This window comes from Anneissia japonica, unplaced genomic scaffold (genome assembly GCF_011630105.1).
Source record: "Anneissia japonica isolate Jap-2015-1 unplaced genomic scaffold, ASM1163010v1 scaffold585_len4108843_cov191, whole genome shotgun sequence".
Lineage (NCBI taxonomy): Eukaryota > Metazoa > Echinodermata > Crinoidea > Comatulida > Comatulidae > Anneissia > Anneissia japonica.
Genome location: NW_022716829.1, coordinates 2,088,807 through 2,110,440, shown reverse-complemented (window position 1 = coordinate 2,110,440; position 21,634 = coordinate 2,088,807). Strand labels below are relative to the sequence as shown.

The 21,634-nt window shown below is 32.6% G+C and overlaps 2 protein-coding genes across 4 annotated transcripts in view; one reads left to right on the top strand and one right to left on the bottom strand.

The window, feature by feature from the left end:
• The window catches only part of LOC117109888, a 13,599-nt gene extending 10,563 nt beyond the window's left edge, over positions 1-3,036 (top strand). The window contains exon 13 of the mRNA XM_033252347.1: positions 2,305-3,036. The gene's annotated coding sequence lies outside the window, so the exon portion shown is untranslated. The remainder of the gene's footprint in view (positions 1-2,304) is intronic.
• Positions 761-21,634, bottom strand: LOC117109887 (fibroblast growth factor receptor 3-like). Of its 3 annotated transcripts, none has more exons than XM_033252344.1 (15): positions 21,459-21,634; positions 20,682-20,896; positions 18,707-19,323; positions 17,377-17,555; positions 13,419-13,571; positions 12,737-12,852; positions 9,020-9,217; positions 6,326-6,524; positions 5,302-5,424; positions 4,266-4,438; positions 3,644-3,775; positions 3,435-3,502; positions 3,127-3,167; positions 2,263-2,459; positions 761-1,495 (listed from the first exon to the last, which is right to left on the bottom strand). In XM_033252344.1, exons 2-15 carry the CDS (start codon positions 20,871-20,873, stop codon positions 1,394-1,396), a joined length of 2,490 nt encoding a protein of 829 aa, XP_033108235.1. In that variant the 5' UTR covers positions 20,874-20,896; positions 21,459-21,634; the 3' UTR covers positions 761-1,393. The 3 variants fall into 3 exon arrangements, with proteins under 3 accessions (XP_033108235.1, XP_033108236.1, XP_033108237.1); XM_033252345.1 differs by having other exon boundaries at positions 9,053-9,217; XM_033252346.1 differs by lacking the exon at positions 20,682-20,896.

The following is a 21,634-nucleotide window of genomic DNA, read 5'->3' as shown; positions in this document are numbered from 1 at the left end:
ATATATATATATATATATATATAAAATACTACTGGGTAATTGTTGGTTTTTCGCATAGTGGATCATTTTTATGGGGTTTCATCAAAATCTGAGAGGGTCATGCTGGAACTTTTTTGAAATCTGGTAGATTTGACACGGAATGACCCATATAGCTTAAATGAGATATGTAAAATAGATGACACATGTTAGGCACTCATCCCTCTTATTCTCTTGATATGCTGTAGGCAAGAAAGCATACTATATTTTATTGTGTAAAGTGTTAATAAACATATTTTCTAACACAGTTACTATATAATGTGACTTAATAACATAATTTCTCATAACAACTTTGTAATACATTTTGCTTTAAATTATATACTCTGTAAATCATAATTATATATATTAGATCGCATAAATGGTTCTTTTGAATCTGTTAATGTAAAGTTTATAACTTAAATGTACATAAAAGTAAATAAAAAGTATATAAAAATATTTAAAATTTAAATACAGGTAATTAAAACTAAAAAAAAAATAAATGAAACATTCAATAGAAAAACAAGGAATAAAAAAGTAATAAAAAAATAAATCTAAGAATAATAAAAAAGATAAAAATTTATAGAATTAAATAAAGTAATTAAGTAATACATTCCATATCCTGTCCGAAAAGTAATTCATCAGGCAAAGCAACTCCTTGTATTACATCAATAATTTTCAATCAGATTTCAATTAATTAAAAAATTTGTAGAACAACTAATTGTAGCATAAAAGTTTTTTTTTTTTAAATTTAAGATTGATATTTAAAAATGGTATTTCAGTTTTAATTGGTATATTATGAATGCTCACTTCCCATTCCTACCTTACCGTGAATATGGGAATTTATATATTCAGGCCATTGCATTCTATATCTATTTCCTAAGGCTTTTCTAAAAAAAAAAATTGTTATATAATGTTCTGAAACATAGAGGGCAGTATGACTGTTACATTTTTTATTTGAATTGTCCAGATTTATACTGTTAGGCAAATGGGTTTGGGATTGACAATAGCGATTATATGTCACATTCGACAAATAATCTGCGATTCCCTTACTTACATATTACATTGTAGTATGATTTTTTTTACATTATATTCCTGATTTTTTTGGAAGATACAAGTGAGGAATTGGCACTGAACATTTTTAAAACCAAGGGGAAAAGCTTGAAAGAAATGTGGAAACTAACCTACAGTATTTAATGTACAGTATCCTAAAAAATGTGGATATGGTTGAACAAACTATAAAATACAAAATGTATCAAGGCATATGGTAGCATAAATGATAAGCTCTCTTTACCTATAAGAATGTAGAAGATTAAGTTAATTTGATTAAGTTTATGTTGTTTTTATATTCCTATTGCACTTATAACTTGAATGTTATGTCTTAAACAAATGAGTCTTGAAGAGCCATTGGATCATCAAAGTCTTCCGGATATTTGATTGCAATGTATGTCTGAAATGGGTAGTCCTTCAAACACATGTGTTTCTGAAATTTAAAATATAAACAATCATTTTTATAATTTTTATTGGCTTAAATTGCAAAGGAAAGCATATACAACTCAATATACCTGAAATTGTACTATTTTCCACCATATCTAGTGCACCTAATTTTTATTTTTTGACATTATTTATTATGTATTCCAAATCTTGCACTGTAAGATGTACATTAAGATGAATCTTGAATTTCTTTTTGAAGAAAGGCCTTATTACAGCCTGGGAGTCCTATTTTTGGCACCTAGAGGTGCTTCTTCTTAAACATTCCTTCAAACACAGTGGGGCTTAGGTGAATTTGGACCCTTGTCTGGGAATTTGGACCTCTACAGGATCTTGACCTCTGTTTGTGGGCCTAAATGCGTCGTATGACGCAGCCCGACGCGATTTGCTGTCGTGTCGGGTCTGGGTGGGTTAAACGCAGACGCGATTGTGTGCGTCGGGGGCAGTCGCGCCGTAGAATATTAAACATGTTTAATATTTCTGACGACGGCTTAAGACTTTCCCCGACGATAAATCGGGTCGCGCTGCGTCAGCCGACGCTGTCTGAGTTGGCTTTTAGATTCAAAGTACTATACATAGCGGAATTTCTGGTACCGCCACTGAATGATTTAATGTAAAGCACTATTCATGTGTCAAATATCTGTAAATAATTTGCTGATGGGCGTGATATGACATCATCATGACATCATCATGCCAATAATGGCAAATCACAGATCTTTGTCACAGAAAATTTATGTATATCCATAGTCCAGTTAATACCTTGCTTGCAGATTTGAATAACTTAATTTCTTTTGCCACCAGATTAATCGAAGGTCTACTTTCGGGTCGCCGATGCCAGCAACTCAACATTAGGTTGTAGAGGTCTTGGGAGCAGTGCCGTGGCCATTCCATTCGATAGTGCTCCTTAAGCTTCTCCTTCAGGTTCCGCAACTTGATGTCAGCATAAGGAATCCCACCTGAGGAAGCAAGGATTAATTTAGCCATGGAGGGATGTTCAGGTGATATTTTACTATGCATTTAAAAGTTTAGTAGTCATAAATTTTCTTCTATATTTGATTCTGGATATGTGATACAATATATATTCTAGCCATTGATTGATTGATTGATAGAATATGTTTCTACTTGAATAATGTTGTTTTGATCACTTGAAAAATATATTTTCTCTGGACCAGTTGATATTTTTTATGTAAAGTTAATATGCAGCCCATGCTTTCTTTTCTTTACCTTGTTTACTTGTAACTAATCTGAGTTAATTTTATGAAAATATCATTATCATACTCTTTGTAAAATCTCTGATCACTTGGTTGACTTCAAAATTAATTTGTTTTTGTTGTACCTGTAGTTGTTTGTTAAGACACTTTTCTTCTAATCCCAGGATTCAGGGTTCAAATCCTGTCACAACTTACATTTTTTCTACATGATTTTGAAAAGCTCAAGTTCCTAAGCCTCATAAAGATACTTAGTTTATAAAGTATTCTGGGTTTAATGGGACAACAATAGTACAATACCGAACATGTTTCAAATATAAATTTTTTTTTAAATAAATAAACATCTTATATTAATGTTGGGTTTTAAAATAATACATAAAATATAAATTATTTAATGGAGAAAGGTTGAACTCACCTAAGGTCACAATTTCATACAACAGCATTCCATAAGACCAGCTATCAATTAAAAGACATGTGTTAATTAATATTTTAATTATATATAGCTTTTGGTACATATTACAAATATATAGTTTTCTTAAACATAATGATTTTTTTGTTGATGTGTTGTGGATTATATTGTTGCATTTTGATCAAAAGTCTTTGTAAAGGTGATGGATGATTATGACCAATAATTATTTAAAATTTTGTATGAAATTATTTTTAAATGAAGTTCTACATTTATAAAAATGGGAAATATTTAACATGTTTTTAATTACTACATACACTTCACTTTTGGAGTTATAAATTCCCTCTATTGTGGCTTCATATGCCATCCATCTTTTCTTTTGCTCCTGTTATAAAAAAAACAATTGTTGGATATCTTGTACATTGTCACATATAAATGTAAAATTGTAGAATATAGCTTTTGAAAAACATAACATAAAAACGAACATTCAATTAAATATTGTCTATAAAAAAAAATGATATCTTACATCATGGTGTGGCTTGTACTTAGTGTATTGGTCTGGTTCCTGTATTTCCACTGCTCTTCCAAAGTCACAAATTTTTGCTTTATTGTTGAATGTGATGAGAACATTTTTAGCACATACGTTCATATGAAGAATCTGGAAAAAAAAAAGAAAAGCAATAACAGGATGTAACAGTTCTTAAAACAGTAGTCTTAAAAAAATAGTTCTTTACTCAGCAGTTGTTCATATAATTTTAGCTAGCTTAAGTTGTTAGTGTTACCTAATTTCTGTCTCTGCATACATGGTCGTGTAGCGGGACAAGGGGTGCCGCTACCCCCTCCCCTCCCGTCAGGGAGAAAAACGACAATTCGTCAGGGAAGGGAAAAAAATTATACTGTATGTATTTTCTACATTTGTATTCGATTAAATAAGCCTTTGAAACCCCTAAATTGTCAAAATTTTAGGAGGCTTTGCCCCTTGGACCACTTTTGTAACATTTTAAGCGACGCTCGACCACGCTCTCGTGGAGAAAATCCCCCGGGGGAGTCGGATCCCCCGTTTGGCAAGTTCTGGCGCCACCCTTGTCCCTTCATTGGTAGATCCCCATGGACAGTTTCATACCAGCATCCCAAGTACTGATACACACCCCTAGAGAGTCCAAGTGCTTAAGACCTAGGATGACATCATTAGCATAACCAAGCAGCTCATCCTCAGGAAGTGGATCCACTGCTGGCTGGTCTCGTCGTCTGCTTCGACATCTTCTCAAGATCCTCTGCATGTTGCCCCTAGCAACAAACTCCATCACCAAACAAAGCTGAGCTGTACACAAATAAGAAGGTAATTAAAAGCAAATACAATACTCAAAATGCCAGATCATAATTGTCAGTTCACTATAATTAAGTAATGTTTGGCCCAGTTAATATTTGGATGGGAGACTTTAGAAGACGGTGCTATAATACCCCTAGTGATTTTAGTAGCTGTACGGTTGTGTATGTCATGATCATCAACGGGTTGGAACCTCCTTCCTAGTCCTTATCCGAGAATACTTGTTCTACCACCAGAACCTTAAGTGAGTGTGCCGTTTGAACCAGCGCCGATATTATCGCGGCGCCCCTGCTAACCGCACGACCATTTGACTCGCTGATAAGCCCAGTGTATCCTGTGTGCACTTCCTAAATTTGAGTAATGTAGGGGTTAACTTCTTGGTTTGGTCTACCCCAGCTCCTATCATTGAAATTCAGTCTTATGAAGGACATGACTCTTCCTATCTCATTGTGCCCAGGTAGTTCCCAATGCCTCCATTTATAAGGACTACTTTATGAGGAGAAAGAGGATATCCCTATCTTACTGTTCCCTGGTATTCCCTTTACAACAATCAACCAAAAATATTTAGAGTTAGTTTATAAACTTATATGTTTGAAGGTGCTTTGACAACAGCTATGCAAAAAATGTACTGGATAATATGTTTTAAATTTTTCTTGAATGTGTTCACAGTTGTTGCTGTTTTAGAGTCAAATGGAAGAACATTCCATAGAGTAGGTGCTACAATAGAGAAAGCACAATGATTTGATTAGGAGGGGGGAAATACTCCACTTCCTCCCCTTGGTGTTTTTCTTGAAGTCAGTGACTTGATAAACAGGGACAAGAGACCCCCCTACATTTCCCCCCGATAATGAACTTACTTGATTGTTCCAGAGTTCTTGAACACATTCCTAGCAGTTGAACTGTATTGTTATTTTTACCAACTGTTGACAGAATACTAAACTCATTCAAGATCTCATTTTTACTTGCTTCATCACTTTCATCTGTATGGTTGGATTGGGGAAAAATCAAATCCTTTGCTATGCATATCAAACAGTATTATTAATATAAGTTTATTTATTTATGTATATTTTTTTGTGTGTATTCGTAATACCAACATAATTATCGCTGGCATTTATTATTAGTTTATTAGTATGAGATATTAGCTCATTATTTTATTGATTATTATACAAGATACAAAATACCATTTAAGAAAGTTATAAAGGTTTCATAATATTAATTTACATATATTTGTATATTTTACATATTTATTTTCATTTGTAAAAATAAGTAAGAGTTTTATTATCATATTGTCATGTATTTGTGCCATTTATGTTTTTTATATATTTGCCAGAATTATTCCCAGATCATTGTTCTCCCAAAGCTGGTTTAGCCATCAATTTTCAGTAAAAATAACTGACCAACCAGTAAAAATTGTGTTTTGGTAGAAGAAAAAAAAGCACTTGTTAGGCCTAGGTAGCCTAGGCTGGCCTTCTTTCAATAAATTAACATCATTCCAGTCAAGGGCTTGGCTATGATCATGTATTATTGTTTTTTGAAGCCATTTAACTCGAATTAAAAGTGGCAATACCTCATGTTGCATGTGCTTAGCTGGCTAACAAATTTACCAGTAAAAATTTTTCAATTGGGAGAACACTGCAGATTTATGTTGTTTTTTTTTAAATCCATAGGTTGTTTTGGGAATTTGATTAATCTTCTTTCCTCCTGGGCTAGATATCTTCATTATCGCATTCATCACATCTATCCACTGCTGAAAGATGATGCATACCGAAAGAAAAATCTGTGAGGATTCATATTTTCTACATCTAGGGAGGTCTTGCTCATCAGCCTAATCATTCATGTGGGATCTTTCCCAATTATTAAGATGATGGAAGATGATATTACCTTTAAGAAGCTTAACAGCGACTTTGGTTTCTACCACGGTGTCATCCTCTTTCATTGATCCTTCACACACATACGAGAACTTGCCGCTGCTTAGCAGTTTGCCTAGCAATAGGTTACTTTCCTTTACGTCCCACTTCTCTTGGAGTTCATGGACTCTTTGTGAACTTAAACCATCAGGAATCAACAAGTCTGAACTTTTCTGGTAAAGTAAATGGAATAGTGACGGGATTAAACATTCTAATAATAGGAGAGTCATCTATATAAAAGCTAAATTTATTATATTAGATTATTATTATTACAATTTTTTATATTATTATTATTACTGTACAGAGACATTCTCAAAAACAACAACAGTTCTTTTTAGAACTATCTATGTAGTGGTACTGCAAGAATTTAATATATTGTTGTTGTTGTTGTTGTTGTTGTGTTGTTAATATTATATTGTTATTATTATTAGTTTTATTATTAATATTATTAACACTGAAACACATAGCTTTCTTGGCTTTGTAGTTAATTTTAGTTATTTTAAAGATTTACATGAATTGTTGTTTTGCAATAAGAAGTATCTGTAGTATATACTGTAATCTAGTTGTAACATACCGTAAAACTTCAAAAAGAAACCCAGTACATTATTAGTGACCCACTACTCTAATAGTGGCCTAGAATAATTTTAAAAAAAAATATTCCACAATTTTACTTGTATATTTATTCATGTGAGGTGTTGACTCAAGAAACATTGTTGAGTTAATATTTTCCAATACCTATATTATGCTTAATAATAGTGACCCGGTACTCTAATTGTAACTTATCCTAAAAACCAAACAAACTAATAGTATCCCAGGGTTTCTGTTAGAAGTTTTACAGTAATTAGTAATATTTGAGGTTGCTGTTACATATCAAGCAGAATATGTATTTTCAATAATCAAGTGAGAGTCTTCGCCATTGAGGGAAGTAATCATATTGAGTACTATATCATGTTTAGTAGACATCCTAAGCAACAGAAAATTGCAACACATAAACAGTAGCATGCAATTAAGGAGATAAAATTGGTTACAGCTCTTCAGTTGGATGAAAAAATTAAAGAGAAATACTGTTGTACGTAAACTAATCTAAATAATAGTTCCCATTCAGATACAAATATTAGGCCTTAATGGATCTTGGTAATAATACAAGCAGTGGAATTGCACAGCTTCAATGACCATCCAAAATGATGGCTACTGTATGTAAAATGATGCATCCAAAAAATAATGGCCATCTAAAATAATGGCCATGCAAAATGATGGCCATGCAAAATGATGGCCATCTAAAATGATGGCCATCCTAAATTAAGGCCATCCAAAATGATGGCCATGCAAAATGATGGTCATACAAAATGATGGATATGCAAAATGATGGCCATCCACAATTATGACCATGCAAAATAATGGCCATGCAAAATGGTATATTAGTGATGGCTGTTTGATATAGCAACTGTGCTAATTGACATTATGATTTGATGTCTTAGTGATTTGATGACAATGCAGTTTGAGGTCCATGTCACTATAGGTCATAAAAGTTGATGTCAGGGCCATTTGATGACAATGCTATATGACAGTCATTGTATACTTCAGTAGTAGTAAAGCATTTTCAAGAAAATTATAATTAGCCTCTATAATATCACTATAGTAACATTAATTATGATATAAATTTTTGATGAGTGCCATTTTCAGAACAGATAACAAAAAATGACTTCATTGACTCTCATGAATTATTGTGTTCGAATGCATTCTTGCATTTCAATAAGGATTAGTGGTAATCAAAATGTAAGCGTTCATTTTTTGATGAAATGTAATTAGTTATTTGAGGTCTCCTGGGTGGATTTTATGTAGTAGTATTGGTAGACCAATATCTAATTAAACTAATAACAGATGATACATAGGAGCAATTTGAAAATTCAATTAATAGAAATAATTCTCAGTTAAGGAAACAGAAACTGAACTATAGCCAATGACAAAGTATTTAGAGAAATTGAAGTGAGAGAAAAAGTATCCAGGATTTTGAAAAAGGGGATGCTTGAATAAAAATATTACATCCACTAAACTTCATGCAAATGCGCAAAACTAGGAACGGAGCATATATATCGGTATGACTACTGCTACACTAGAAATTGGCTGTTTAACGTTCAAAGCAAAATTTATTATTTTTTGGTAATCTAAAAAAAGTGGTGCTGGCCAAATGATAGGTTTTGGAAACTTTATAACTAAAAGTTGCTAACATAGTTTAGTTTATACCCGATGCACAGGGGTTTGCTGCTACATTGGATTTATGTGATAGAATACACATCTATGAAAAAATTAGCATGTATACCATATATAGCTATTTAAGAATAAGAAAATATAATAGTCTGTAACACATTGAGCAAGGATCGGTGCTTATGGGAGCAGCTAATATTTTACTATAGTGTTGTGCATTCCTTCACTATCAGCATCAATTCACTTGTATGAAAACAACCTTGTCTTGGTAGGAATATCTCCAACATACAATTCCATTATTTTTAAGCTTATAACAGTAGACAATAAAAACATGGTACAAGGTAGCAAATGATACACCAGACTTATACAGTGAGTTCCAAAGAAACAGGAAATATAGAAAACCTTATTTGATGAGAGTAGTATTTTGATGATTAATTTTTGTTAGTAAAGTTAGTAAACTTACAGTGTAATGACCGGACATAGACTGTCCATTTACCTTAGCTGTTTGGACATTATACTTCTGAGATTTTCTGTTCATCTTTTGTGGTTTTTCTCTGTAGGTTGCCCAGTAAATAATAAAGCAAACCCATGCAAAAAATAGCACTACTCCTCCACTCACTCCTGATATTATTATGATGGTTTTGGTCGATATACCACTTTTCTGAAATGATATAAGATTGTTAAAAGGTGATATTATCAATATCTGTTCTATTTGGTTGTATTACTAAAGCTGTGTTCACATTAGATGAAGTTTGACCAAGACCAAGAGCAGCTTTATCTTGGCTAAGATGCTGTTCACACTTGGATTTTACCAAATGTGCAACCATAGCATGCCATCAAATGTAGATACTGAAAGTCCGAATTCAAACTTTTGCTGCAAAAATTGAATAATGACATTTTTTTATTACACACATGCTTGAGGAAAACAACCTGGTATTATTTCTTTAAATTGTATTTAAAAGCATCTGTATGAATGAGAAAATAAAAACAAACCTTCTAAAGAATTAATAAACCAAGTGTGTGAGGTAAAAAATATTTACTGTACTGTATGAAAAGAAAAAAAAAATTAATATAACATACAGTATTTTATTTATTATGAAAAGTAGAACTTGAATTTATGATTCCTTAGGTTCTAAACACAAAAAAAAGGAGAATAAATAAAATATGTAGATAAAAAATATAAAAAGGAGAGAAAAAGCTGTATCTAAACCCACACCATATTTCTCAACTAAAAACAAGTCTTTTCCGTAAAACCAAGTATAATAGAGTAGAGAAAGGCTTAGTGTGTATATAATATAAATCTTGTAACTGGTCTAAAAAAAAGTAGAATAAAAATGTTATACCCATTATAAGTGACTTACCTAATGTAAATAGTAAAAGTAATGCCTACGAAACTAAACTCCCTGGAGTATATAAAAGGAATATTTACAATATTACTAAATACCACAGAATTTGGAATCAAAATTTCAATATGAAAAGAAATTCAATAGTGTGCATTGATTGATTAGCACGATTGGTCTGAAGGGTTTGGTTTAAATTAATACGTGTGAAAAACAGACAGAAATCTATAAATAACCAGAAGCATTTCATTTGTATAGATTTTAAATCAGGCACATACTCTATGTCTGACCTAGGCAAGATGCTACCTATGACCCCTTCTCCAATATTCTGATCTTTGTTGTTAATAATTATTTTATTTCAAGACTTTATTTTCATTTGGAATATATAAAGTTGTGTCAGTGATCAGGCCAATTTGGACATTGGACCATGGAACCATGTAAATAGTCCATCAATGATAGGGCCAGTTTGACTATGGCATGGTCCAATTTTAAATTAGTTTGATCGTTGTCATACCAATTTAACATTGGACCATGTGTCTTAGCCACAAGCACTACACTAACCACTCCTAAATGTAATGATGAATGGCCAGGCTGATTGAACTTGGCAGTCCATTGAACCATGTAAAGGTCAATGATTGGCCATGCAATCTTTAGTACCATGGAGCTATATAATTTATAGCTCCATGATTGTACCTTATGTAGATGTCAGTCAGTGGTCAGGCCATATTGGGAGTTTATTGAACCATATTTCAGTGATTTACCATTGGATCTGTTGTACCATAGAGCTATAATTTATAGCCTCATGATTGTAAATATGTAGATGTCAATGACCAAGCCAAGTTGGCAGTCCATTGAACCATGGAGGAAATAAAACAACTTGTTTTATTTCCTCCATGATTGAACCGTGTAAATTTCGGTCAACGTCTAGGCAAATTTATTTGGCAGTTGAATGTCAATAATCATTTTGTCATGCAATTGAATTTGTGACCCTATCAAAAGTAGATTAGAATTGATTTCTGTATGTTGGAATATTGCAGAAACTTGTAATTGATTTTTCTGTGATATGTGTTTACAGGACTCCCTTAGAATACTCCTATTATAGACCACCTTTCTGATGTCCCAAATGAATGTCTCCTTTTATTTTTATAAGAATAATTCTTCTAATTAAAGACCAAAGTTGCTAAAGCCCATAAACACCCTTGTCCATCTTTAATTGGAGGGAGACCTGTATGCTATTTTGGATATATAGGGCTAAGGAGTGAAAAGGGACACAGGGAAGAGGGCTAAACTATTCCATGCAGTGTAAAAAATAGATAAATTCCAAACATAAGTTTTTACTTGCATATTGCCTAGCGTATTATATCAGATTCACAAACTAAATTATTTTCCTCCTTGTGCTTTTTTGGCTGGGGTTTAAATTTCTTTACCCAGCTTGTAGTAAGGCATTACAGCGATTATTTAAAAAAAAAATTTGAATATTTTGTTGAGAGTTTTAAAATATTATAAAAATAGAACTTTGTATTTGAATTGGATGCATAATTGAGTTGCCATGGTTTCAAAATCATAACAACAAACCATTAGTAATTTGTTTGAATAAAACATAACAATTATATTGACGACAGAGGCTGGTGTTTTAAAGATCCACTTGTTCTAATTAAATTTATTAGGAATTCAAATTTTAGCTTTGTTCTGTACAATATTGTAGATTAAAAATAGATGAAAGGTTTTGAGGGTTTGACCATGAACAACTTGCATTCCCAAAATTGAATACTTCTTAATGCATCAAAATACTATGCCTACTGTATATTGACAATAATGCAGAATATTATTAGGTTTTATATTATTTCTTTTATGTGCAACAGCAATCCCAGACATCCCCATTTTATGGATCCCATTGAAAGCTTTTTATCAGCATTCCTCATAAATTTGTTTCAGGCATGTAGCTCACTATCCTCTTGTACATCGCAGATCTCAATCTACAGCCTATTTGGACTTCCACTTTAACAACTCATTCATCTATGTAAGGATTGTGGGGCACTAAATTTATTTTTCGCATATAGGGTGGATCCTACCAACAAATTTTGGTGACCCATTAGTGGTTTTCAACCCAGATCTTAAGAAGAGCTGCTTTGTATATGTAAGGCTACATTCAGACCTGAGAGATATGCCAGGCATATTGCCGGGTGTACATTGATCCAAGCCGTAACTAGTGAGATGTCCAGACTCTAGCATAATCTAGCGCGAAATATATAAATTTGTAATCATGCATTTTATTTCCTGTTATATCTAGGCTTATTGTGATTGGTCAAATCCTGACTGGGAGTCAAAATCCTTGGTGCATGACTGTCGTAACTCATTGCAGGGGCGTACGGTGAAAAATCTAAGGGAGGGTCGAAAACGAAATGCAGGGGGAAAGCTGAACTCGGAGCAATTTAGCAAAGCTTTCAGAATTCGCGGTTTGCGTTATTTGTGAGTGAAGCGAGCATATTTAAAGGGAACTTTCTTTAAAAGGGGGTTCGACAAGTTCATGCCATTGATTGATAGTACGCTGCCATAACTCGTGTCTGAACATAGCCTGTCACATTTGAAGGCTTACAGTTTGGTGATATTTTTAGTTATGAATTTATAGGAATATTGTATTTATTTATTTATTTTATTTATTTATTTATTTATTTATAGGAATACTGTATTTGTTTCAGTTTTTATATAATTCTCTCTTGTCATGTCACATAAAAGTTTATAACAAAACATAAAATAAAAAAATATGTTTGATATTTATCTTCTATGGATAATTTGGCAATTAAATTTTTAATTATTTATGTTTTAAAAATTGTTCTTACCTCCTCCTGTTTTTCTGTGCAAATATATCCATTGTTCTGTTTATTGCAAATTGTAAGATCACCAGATGTACAGGGATTACTATCACAAGGGTTTACCTCAGACTCACAAGTATTGCCTATTATTGAGTAGAACAATTGTGAAAATATCCAGTAATTACTTAAATTATTTTTAAAAATTGACATAAATACACATACATTATATTTTGTCTCAGAAACACATTTAAATATTAAGTAAGATAAAAAGTTAAGTATTTAGAATTTAGAATTTAAATAAAAGACCACACCACCAGGTACAGTAATTTTTAAAATTCTGTGGGCACAACAGTTTTAGAATAGATAAGTGAGTTAGCACATAACATTGATTTGCATTGAAATTTTTAGAATTTAGTGGCACTGGATCAGCGCCTGACACCTCCATACAGACATCCAGACATATTCCTATAAAGACAACCTCATTTGGAGTACTGTAGACACCTCTTGATAGACATACCCCTTCACATATGTCCTTTTGTAGACATACCTCTAAAAGGTCTGGTCTCTGTGCAGGAAATTTTGAGACCACGTTGTTTAACGGTTATCACCATTGGAATGCCACCATTGGTCCTGTGTATTTGTCTAAACATGGCTTAGATAACCCTCACATTCCCTCTTTTAAATTTATTTGTAATAAACAGATCCTCACCTGTATATGCATTTGTACATTGACATGAGTATCCGTTGTTGGTTTCCTGACAAGTTCCATCATTTATACATGGATTTGTTGCACAGATGGACATGCTGGTCGCAGCACTGGCAAGAGTTGTTGCTTTCAAAATGGGAGTTGTTAACGGAACAGCTGAATGTTAAAAAATTATAGGAGACAAGGATGATATATATGATTAATGTATTCTTAACCACTATATATAAGCTCTGTCCACACTATCAAAAACTATTGTATGCCCATATATGGTCATGATGTGCCTATATATGGTCATGATGTGATGTCATCATGACCATATTTAGGCATGTCACATGTTTTTGATAGTCTGGACAGGAGTGGAAATTGGTGTGGCAGATTTTGAACCAAGGAATATGTATGTATCCAAAAGTTTGCTTTCTTAATGCAATACCACCAAGCTTGTCCATATAAAAAAAAAACTAAAACATTGACATAATTTGTTTTTTTCTTGTTATGGCATGATTATCTCCAATTACCCACCTTGTTGTCAATAACCTTTTATGCTTTCATGTGATAAATGCTGACTGGAGTAGTAAACCACTTCAGAAATAAAGTCGAGAAAATGAATCAATAAAGTTGCAAAAGCTCCGGTTAAGGAAAATAATGTTTTAATTGTTACGGGCATTTTCTTCTTGTTGTACTTATATTCATGATTTATGGTGTTCATACTTTTAATCTTTCCTCTCCATGCCTTTGGAACAAGCTCATCCCCTATATCTTAGGTAAATACACCACATTAGCTTCTCATACGGTTTGTAATTGGCACAGTATAACCACTACAGTATTATTTGATTATAGGCTATCTAAGATACTGGTGTATGAATATAAAGCATGTTTTTTTGTAAAATTCTATTTTTAGATTAAATTAACATATGAATTTACCACAGTTGGGATAATCCTAGTACTTAAAACCCTTTCCAGGCCCATAGCCAGGAAAAGGGTAAAAGTAATAATAATAATAATGATAATGATAATGATGATAATAATAATAATGATAATAATAATAATGATAATAACCATAATGTTAATGATAATAACTATTTAGGCATGTCACATGTTTTTGATAGTCTGGACAGGAGTGGCGATTGGTGTGGCAGATTTTGAACCAAGGAATATGTATGTATCCAAAAGTTTGCTTTCTTAATGCAATACCACCAAGCTTGTCCATATAAAAAAAAAACTAAAACATTGACATAATTTGTTTTTTTCTTGTTATGGCATGATTATCTCCAATTACCCACCTTGTTGTCAATAACCTTTTATGCTTTCATGTGATAAATGCTGACTGGAGTAGTAAACCACTTCAGAAATAAAGTCGAGAAAATGAATCAATAAAGTTGCAAAAGCTCCGGTTAAGGAAAATAATGTTTTAATTGTTACGGGCATTTTCTTCTTGTTGTACTTATATTCATGATTTATGGTGTTCATACTTTTAATCTTTCCTCTCCATGCCTTTGGAACAAGCTCATCCCCTATATCTTAGGTAAATACACCACATTAGCTTCTCATACGGTTTGTAATTGGCACAGTATAACCACTACAGTATTATTTGATTATAGGCTATCTAAGATACTGGTGTATTAATATAAAGCATGTTTTATTGTAAAATTCTATTTTTAGATTAAGTTAACATATGAATTTACCACAGTTGGGATAATCCTAGTACTTAAAACCCTTTCCAGGCCCATAGCCAGGAAAAGGTTAAAAGTAATAATAATAATAATAATAATAATAACAATAATAAATAATAATAATAATAATAATAATAATAATAATGATAAGGCAATTTACTGTTGAAAAAATCATAATCCGATCAAGACATATTACCCAGTTCAATATTTCTTACCTTCTTGGCTATACACAGTTCCAATGTTTATCAGGTGATATACATAAAATATTAGGTTTGAAAAGTTCCAGCGCATGTGCCCCATTTTTGCAGCCAACAAGAAAGTTAATGAAGGCCTAATAAGTCTCACAACAGATTTAAAGTTCTTGTAGATCAAATCATTTTACGAATGGATTCAGTCGTCCATATGCTGAGTAACTGATGCATTCATATCAAATGTGAATTAGTCTTTGGGCTTGACTAACCGTTAACCTAGCTAAACAAAATGTTTTGTTGCGCTTCGCTAAGCATTGTCATAAAGATGATGGTAGGATAGAATGGTGAGATTCAAAAGTACTTCTTATTGTCGAGTGATTACGTTGGAATTTGTGTGCACGAGTGAACAACAGAGGTATTGATATACAAATGAATATACGGACTCCTCCATTATTTTTTACAGGTGTGTGGACAGGACTATTTTGTAGAATGTTAGAATTAGTACTGCACTGAATATAACATGATTATGCAGAGAAGTATTGACAAATACCTCTTACTGTATTTGTCAGTCTACTAAACTACAGTGTTGCTGGTAGTAGACATTACGTATTCCTGATATGGAATACAGTAGTATACAGTGTAGGCCCGTAACCAAGATGAAGGGGTCAGGATGTGAAGCCCCTGGGGCTGAAGCATTTTTGCATGTCAATGGTATTTGATGTTCAGATAGAACATTAAATGTATTGATCTCTATAATTGTTTCTTGGTCTGAAGTATTTGGGTTTTTATATTCTTGTCCTTTTCAGTTTAGTCACTAGAATATTTTTCTGATGTTCCTATATATTTTACATTTTTATATGTTTCTATTTTCATGTCTAGTTTATATTGCTGCTTTTTGAAATGTTCCTATTTCAACTTGTAATTTACATGCAATTTGGCCTCCAGGCCTTGATATGTGGAATTGTTTTAATAAAATTGGATTGAATTGAATAGATACAAAAGCAAAATACTGACAAAAAATTGCTATTGCTATAAGAAATGATGCCATGATCTTAGCTGAGATATACAATTGATAACCAAACACGAATATTTAATGCCAGATAAAAAGTCAGAAAATAAACCGTAAGTGCTGGAAAATATTAGTCCTTTCTTAGTGAATATAAGTATGTCTACTTGTACAGGATAAATCAAAGTATTCCTCACAGGATTAAATCTAAGTATTTGAAAAACCAAACTTGTATATTTATGAATAAAAGATAAGAGTACAGTGTACTGTAGATCCTTGACACTTAGTAGAGCTTTGTGATTGGTGACCCTCCAAATTACAATATGAATTGATTACTACTTGTTCTTATTTTCTCTGCAAGGATTGTTGCATCAAAATGTATGTAAATTAGCAATCAGTAATCTGTATATTATTCAAAGTTAAAACTTATTTGGTCATTTTATTGAGCTATTCAAAATTGATTTTTTTAGTTTTCATTTTATGTGCTTTTATGTATGATTGTATTCTTAAGTTGTTAAAAATCTTTCTTATTTCTGGATACCCAGTAAATGTGAGGACATTGTTCTTCCTTGGGGTCCAGATAACAAACACTTAAAATGAAATGCACATAAAAATTATATGAAGAATTACAAGAATCAAATTTAAATTAGGTCTTTGAAAGATTTTAAAGTAAGTGAATGTAAGTGAATAAAAATAATAAATTCCATAGCTGTTAAGACAAAATTTTAAGTGAGTATTATTATACAAATAGTATACCGGTATATTAAATAATTTGTTTGGAAATGAGAAAACTGATGGACAGTTTTGTTAGTGTTGCATAAACCTGACTTGAGAAAACAAATTCCCACCTGATTTCATCAGTGTGCTAATACAGGCAGCAGAATCTCTTTTCATTTGGTCTGAAGGAGCTTTAATACATACTTAATTACCTGTATAAAATTGCTGGTAACCAAAATCAAATTCCTCATTTACGAGGTATATATTTTATTACCTTTTTGTAATACTAATAGAATCCTTCCATTTATGTACAACTCTATTAAATTGTGTGTTTATGACAATGTATGTATTCTTTTATTTATTTGCATATAACTTACGTTGACAGCTGTTTGCTGTTCCCTTCGGCAGTGGCAAAAATGATCCAGGTTGCCACGGTATCAGATCATAATCGGGTTTACAGAGCTCGCAGCTACGTCCCTCGGTGTTATGATGACAGTTGCAGGACAGCATGTCTGCGATGACGGTACAATAGCTGCCATGCAGGTTGCAGTTGCAACTAAAACGATAATAAAATAATTAAAATGGTCTATAGACTAGTCAAACACTCCCCTTCCCCGCACTTATGCCTAATTTTGCATACAAGCCTTTCATTGGGCAAAAGCCCAGTGTATAATTTGAATGAGTAGCTTAAGGTACATTTTACATATACAGTACTATAAAAAAAATATAAAATAGTGGCTTTGAATTGAGCATGCATGCAAATTGCCTTTTGATTGAAATAAGAATTCCCCAGGTGTAAGCCCATCCCAAAAATTATCCCAATTTTGTGTTTAATGGGGGTGGGCTTATACCAAGTGAACTGTGGTATGTGTATGCATATGTCAGTTGGTATCATTCATAAACAAAGAAAGGCAAAATTAGGAGACATAAAAGAAAGGACAACGAAAGGAAAGATAAGGAAACTTTGGAAGGGAAAAGGAAATAAAGACAAACATAAAAAAGAAAAAGAAAATAAATGATAAGACAATTATAAGGATGGAATAGGAAAGGAAAGATAAGAAACTATAAGTAAGGGAAAGAAATGAAAGTTTTTGAAACACACAGTGAAATAGGAAGGAAATAGAAACAAAAGAAGAAAAATATGAAATGCTTTGAGATGGAAAGGAAAGTAAAAGGCTATGAAATGATAAGAAAGTAACACGCTATTAAAGGATCTCTAAGAATTGGCTGTGTGGGACGAGTTGTATAAATCGTTACAATTACCAAACTATTGTAATAATTATTAACCACTATTCTAATTGTTAAACTAAATTAAAACCCAAAAATATTTGATAAATAATTTATAACGGTACATTTGTTTTTTTTTTTCTTTTTTTTGTTAAGCACCTTGAGGTTGTGAAAATGTGAGGGCGCTTCATAAATCAAGAATTATTATTATTATTATTATTATTATTATTATTATTATTATTATTATTATTATTATTATTATTACACTTGAATCCCCCTAAATCCGCCCCTGTAATCAGTTTCTCGTTTGTGGTTATGAATTATTTTGATGTTTAATTACCTGTGTAAGTTTGTCATTGTTTGTGTTGAAATACGTAAAGGAGCCTGAGGCATAAGTAGCATCAGGTAATTGAAACTCAATTTGAGTGAGAAATTAATAACAGTGTTTTAGTGCCAAAGAAATTTAATTTGTGTGAATACCTCAATGAAGTTTGAATGTTAGAGATTGCCAAGTAAGCCATATATAGCATTGATGCACTATTTCCTCGATCATAACTTGTTTCATTTTGGAAAGTTGGCCTCAACATCCTTATTCTTAGATCTGTAAGGTTCAGAAATTGCCTCAATGCAATGTCTCTTTCGAGCCCTTCGTATAGCTCATTAGGATCTGACAGCCCCGGTGAAAGAAGTTCCAAACGAGGCTTGACTAAGAAATAAATATGATTAACATCTTCATCGACTTGCTCATTAAATGGGTTAACGCATATCACGTCTGTTGTAAATTTCACGTCAGAACTATGATAACTTTCATTTAATGCAAAGTCTTTTGAGCAGTTTGTTGAGTAATATTGCAGTGTATCCCAGGTTTCTCCATAATTGCTTGATTTTTCAAGAGTCATTGCGTCGGGAAGCTCAGAAAGAAATGTCACAATAAGGTCATCTTCCATACTATGGTCCTTACCAAAAGCTATGGTGACAATAATCTCTGGTATACTTGATGAGCTAAACCATACCTTAGTTGACCATGTTGTGTACTCTGTTGGAACCTCATAGTCAATCATCAATGCTGGTACAGTATTGTTTGATGTATAATTAAACTGGAATAAAAATGTTTTATGATTATTGTATTACATGGTACAGAGTTACTTAAGAGAGCAAGAACTACACCTAGTTTGATGGCAAAAATAAGAAAGACACAACTCAAATTTGGTCATCTTATAAGAAAAGAAACCCTTGAACATTAAATACAGGAAAGAGTAGTAGATGTAGACCTACAGTAAGTCAAATTTCATGAAGAGTATGGTCGAGCTGTTGAACATCAGAAAGTGGGAGATTTTGCAGCGGCAAGAGACATAGAATTGTAGAAAGTCATGAGCACCAACGTCCTATGACTTGGTACATGATGATGATGATACATTTTCTTTATGGAAATGTATATAAAGACTTAAGATATAGAAAATAAACGGGTTAAGCTTTGTGGAGAGAACTGAAAGAAGCTTTGGTAAAAGAGATGCACAGGAGAATGCTATTAGTACTGTATACTATATGCTGTATACTGCAGGAATGTCACTAAGCCTAACCCTGCAAATCACCAGTAATATCACAAAATATTATTGTAATTGTGCTAAAAACGAGGATTGTTGTCACGCTCTATCGAGCATAAATTTAACAGCCTGTCATGATTGGACACTATACACACTCTCAATTGCCTATTGATTTTGAAAGTTCTTAGTAATTATCCTTATTGTGAAACCATTGATTGCATGAAAATACTTGACACATGTTCATTAAATGTTTGTACAGTATGTTATTGAAAGAAGTTTAGCGATTATGATGCCATTTAAACATTTGTACTCACCGTCTTTTCATTTGTTTTTTTTTTATCATAATTATTATAGTTATTTAATTATTCTTTTTGTGCTTTTAGAAAGTGCCTTGAGAGAGATGATTCTTTTTGATTGTGGAGTGCATTAATAAATAACATAATTTATTGTATTATGATTCGATTATAATTTGTCTTATCTTGTTAGACATATCTATACTACATACGGTATACAGTTTTTTAGTCTCTATTGCTATTTCTTAGATTATTGGATACAGGATTAAACTCAATGAGGAACCACTTCTTCTTGAGGAGTAGTCGTAAAGCTAACACATCCTATCAAGCACTGATTTATAACATAAAGTTTGGTTTCCATACGAACGCTGCACGCTTTCACCGACAGCATTCGGTGATGCTGATTGGTTGGTCGAATTGGGGAGACTTTCCGATTGTGTCGGGGACTGCTACATAGTACAACGATTGCAATAAAAACCCTGTAGCGATAGTGTAGCGATTTTAAGAAAACCAGGTGAGACAAACATAGATAAATTGTCTTGTTCAAAGATTCAAAATATGCTGCAAACCAATGACTATTTGGTTTGAAGCTCCTCATGTTTATACGGCCAAATTTACCTTACAATCTAATTCATTACACGTCACATTTGATGGAAGAACTGAGATTGTTGTCGTTGGGATTTGATAAATTTGGACAGTTTGTGGCTGACATGCGCCATCGTCACACCCTGATGGAGTAACGGACGATAATCGGAATAGCAACAGAAAGAGATGAGGCAAGGCTTCTCTGCTGGATATGACACCATGCATTTTTCAGATGATACATTTATCCTCTGTTAATGATAAAGAAATGTACACAATTCATAATAATATACTTTTATCATTTAAAATGTTATACTTATATAAAGAATATACATTAAATATATTGGATTTTCGTAGGCTTTGTCCACAATATCAAATTTTTATGGGACATACAACTATGTGCCCATATTTGGATGTAATATGACATCATCATGCCCATATATGGGCACATCACACAAATTGATGGCGTGGACGGCGCCTTATTGGGAATCACATTCATTAGGTATGTAGTCCTACTGTATCTTTTTGGAGTATGCTTTCTCTCCACAATTTCTTGGGGTGTAAAGAAGAATTTAGAATTAGCACAGTTTAGTGCATACAATAAAGGAGTAAAGTCAGTTTATCCTTCATCAGCCTAATCTGAAATTACAGCTTAAGTATACAGTACATTATTACCATAATATGCACATACTGCATGCTATTACTACACCACATTTCCACAATAGCCTGCAGTCCATCTGTTAAGCAGTCTTGTCTCCTAAGCAACCAATACTATTTTTATCAACTTTTATGTTGAGATTATTTTATACTCACATTGACACCAGTTGTACTTGTTGATCAGTGAAATTCTTGTGTTGTAAAGTCCATCACTATTACCTGTAGTCATTTTCTGATTTACTGTTTGTTCACGTTTATTAATAAAGTGAGGTTGTTATCTCGGCATGCATCTCTTGCTTTGTGTACTTTCATCATCAATAGTAATGCACCAT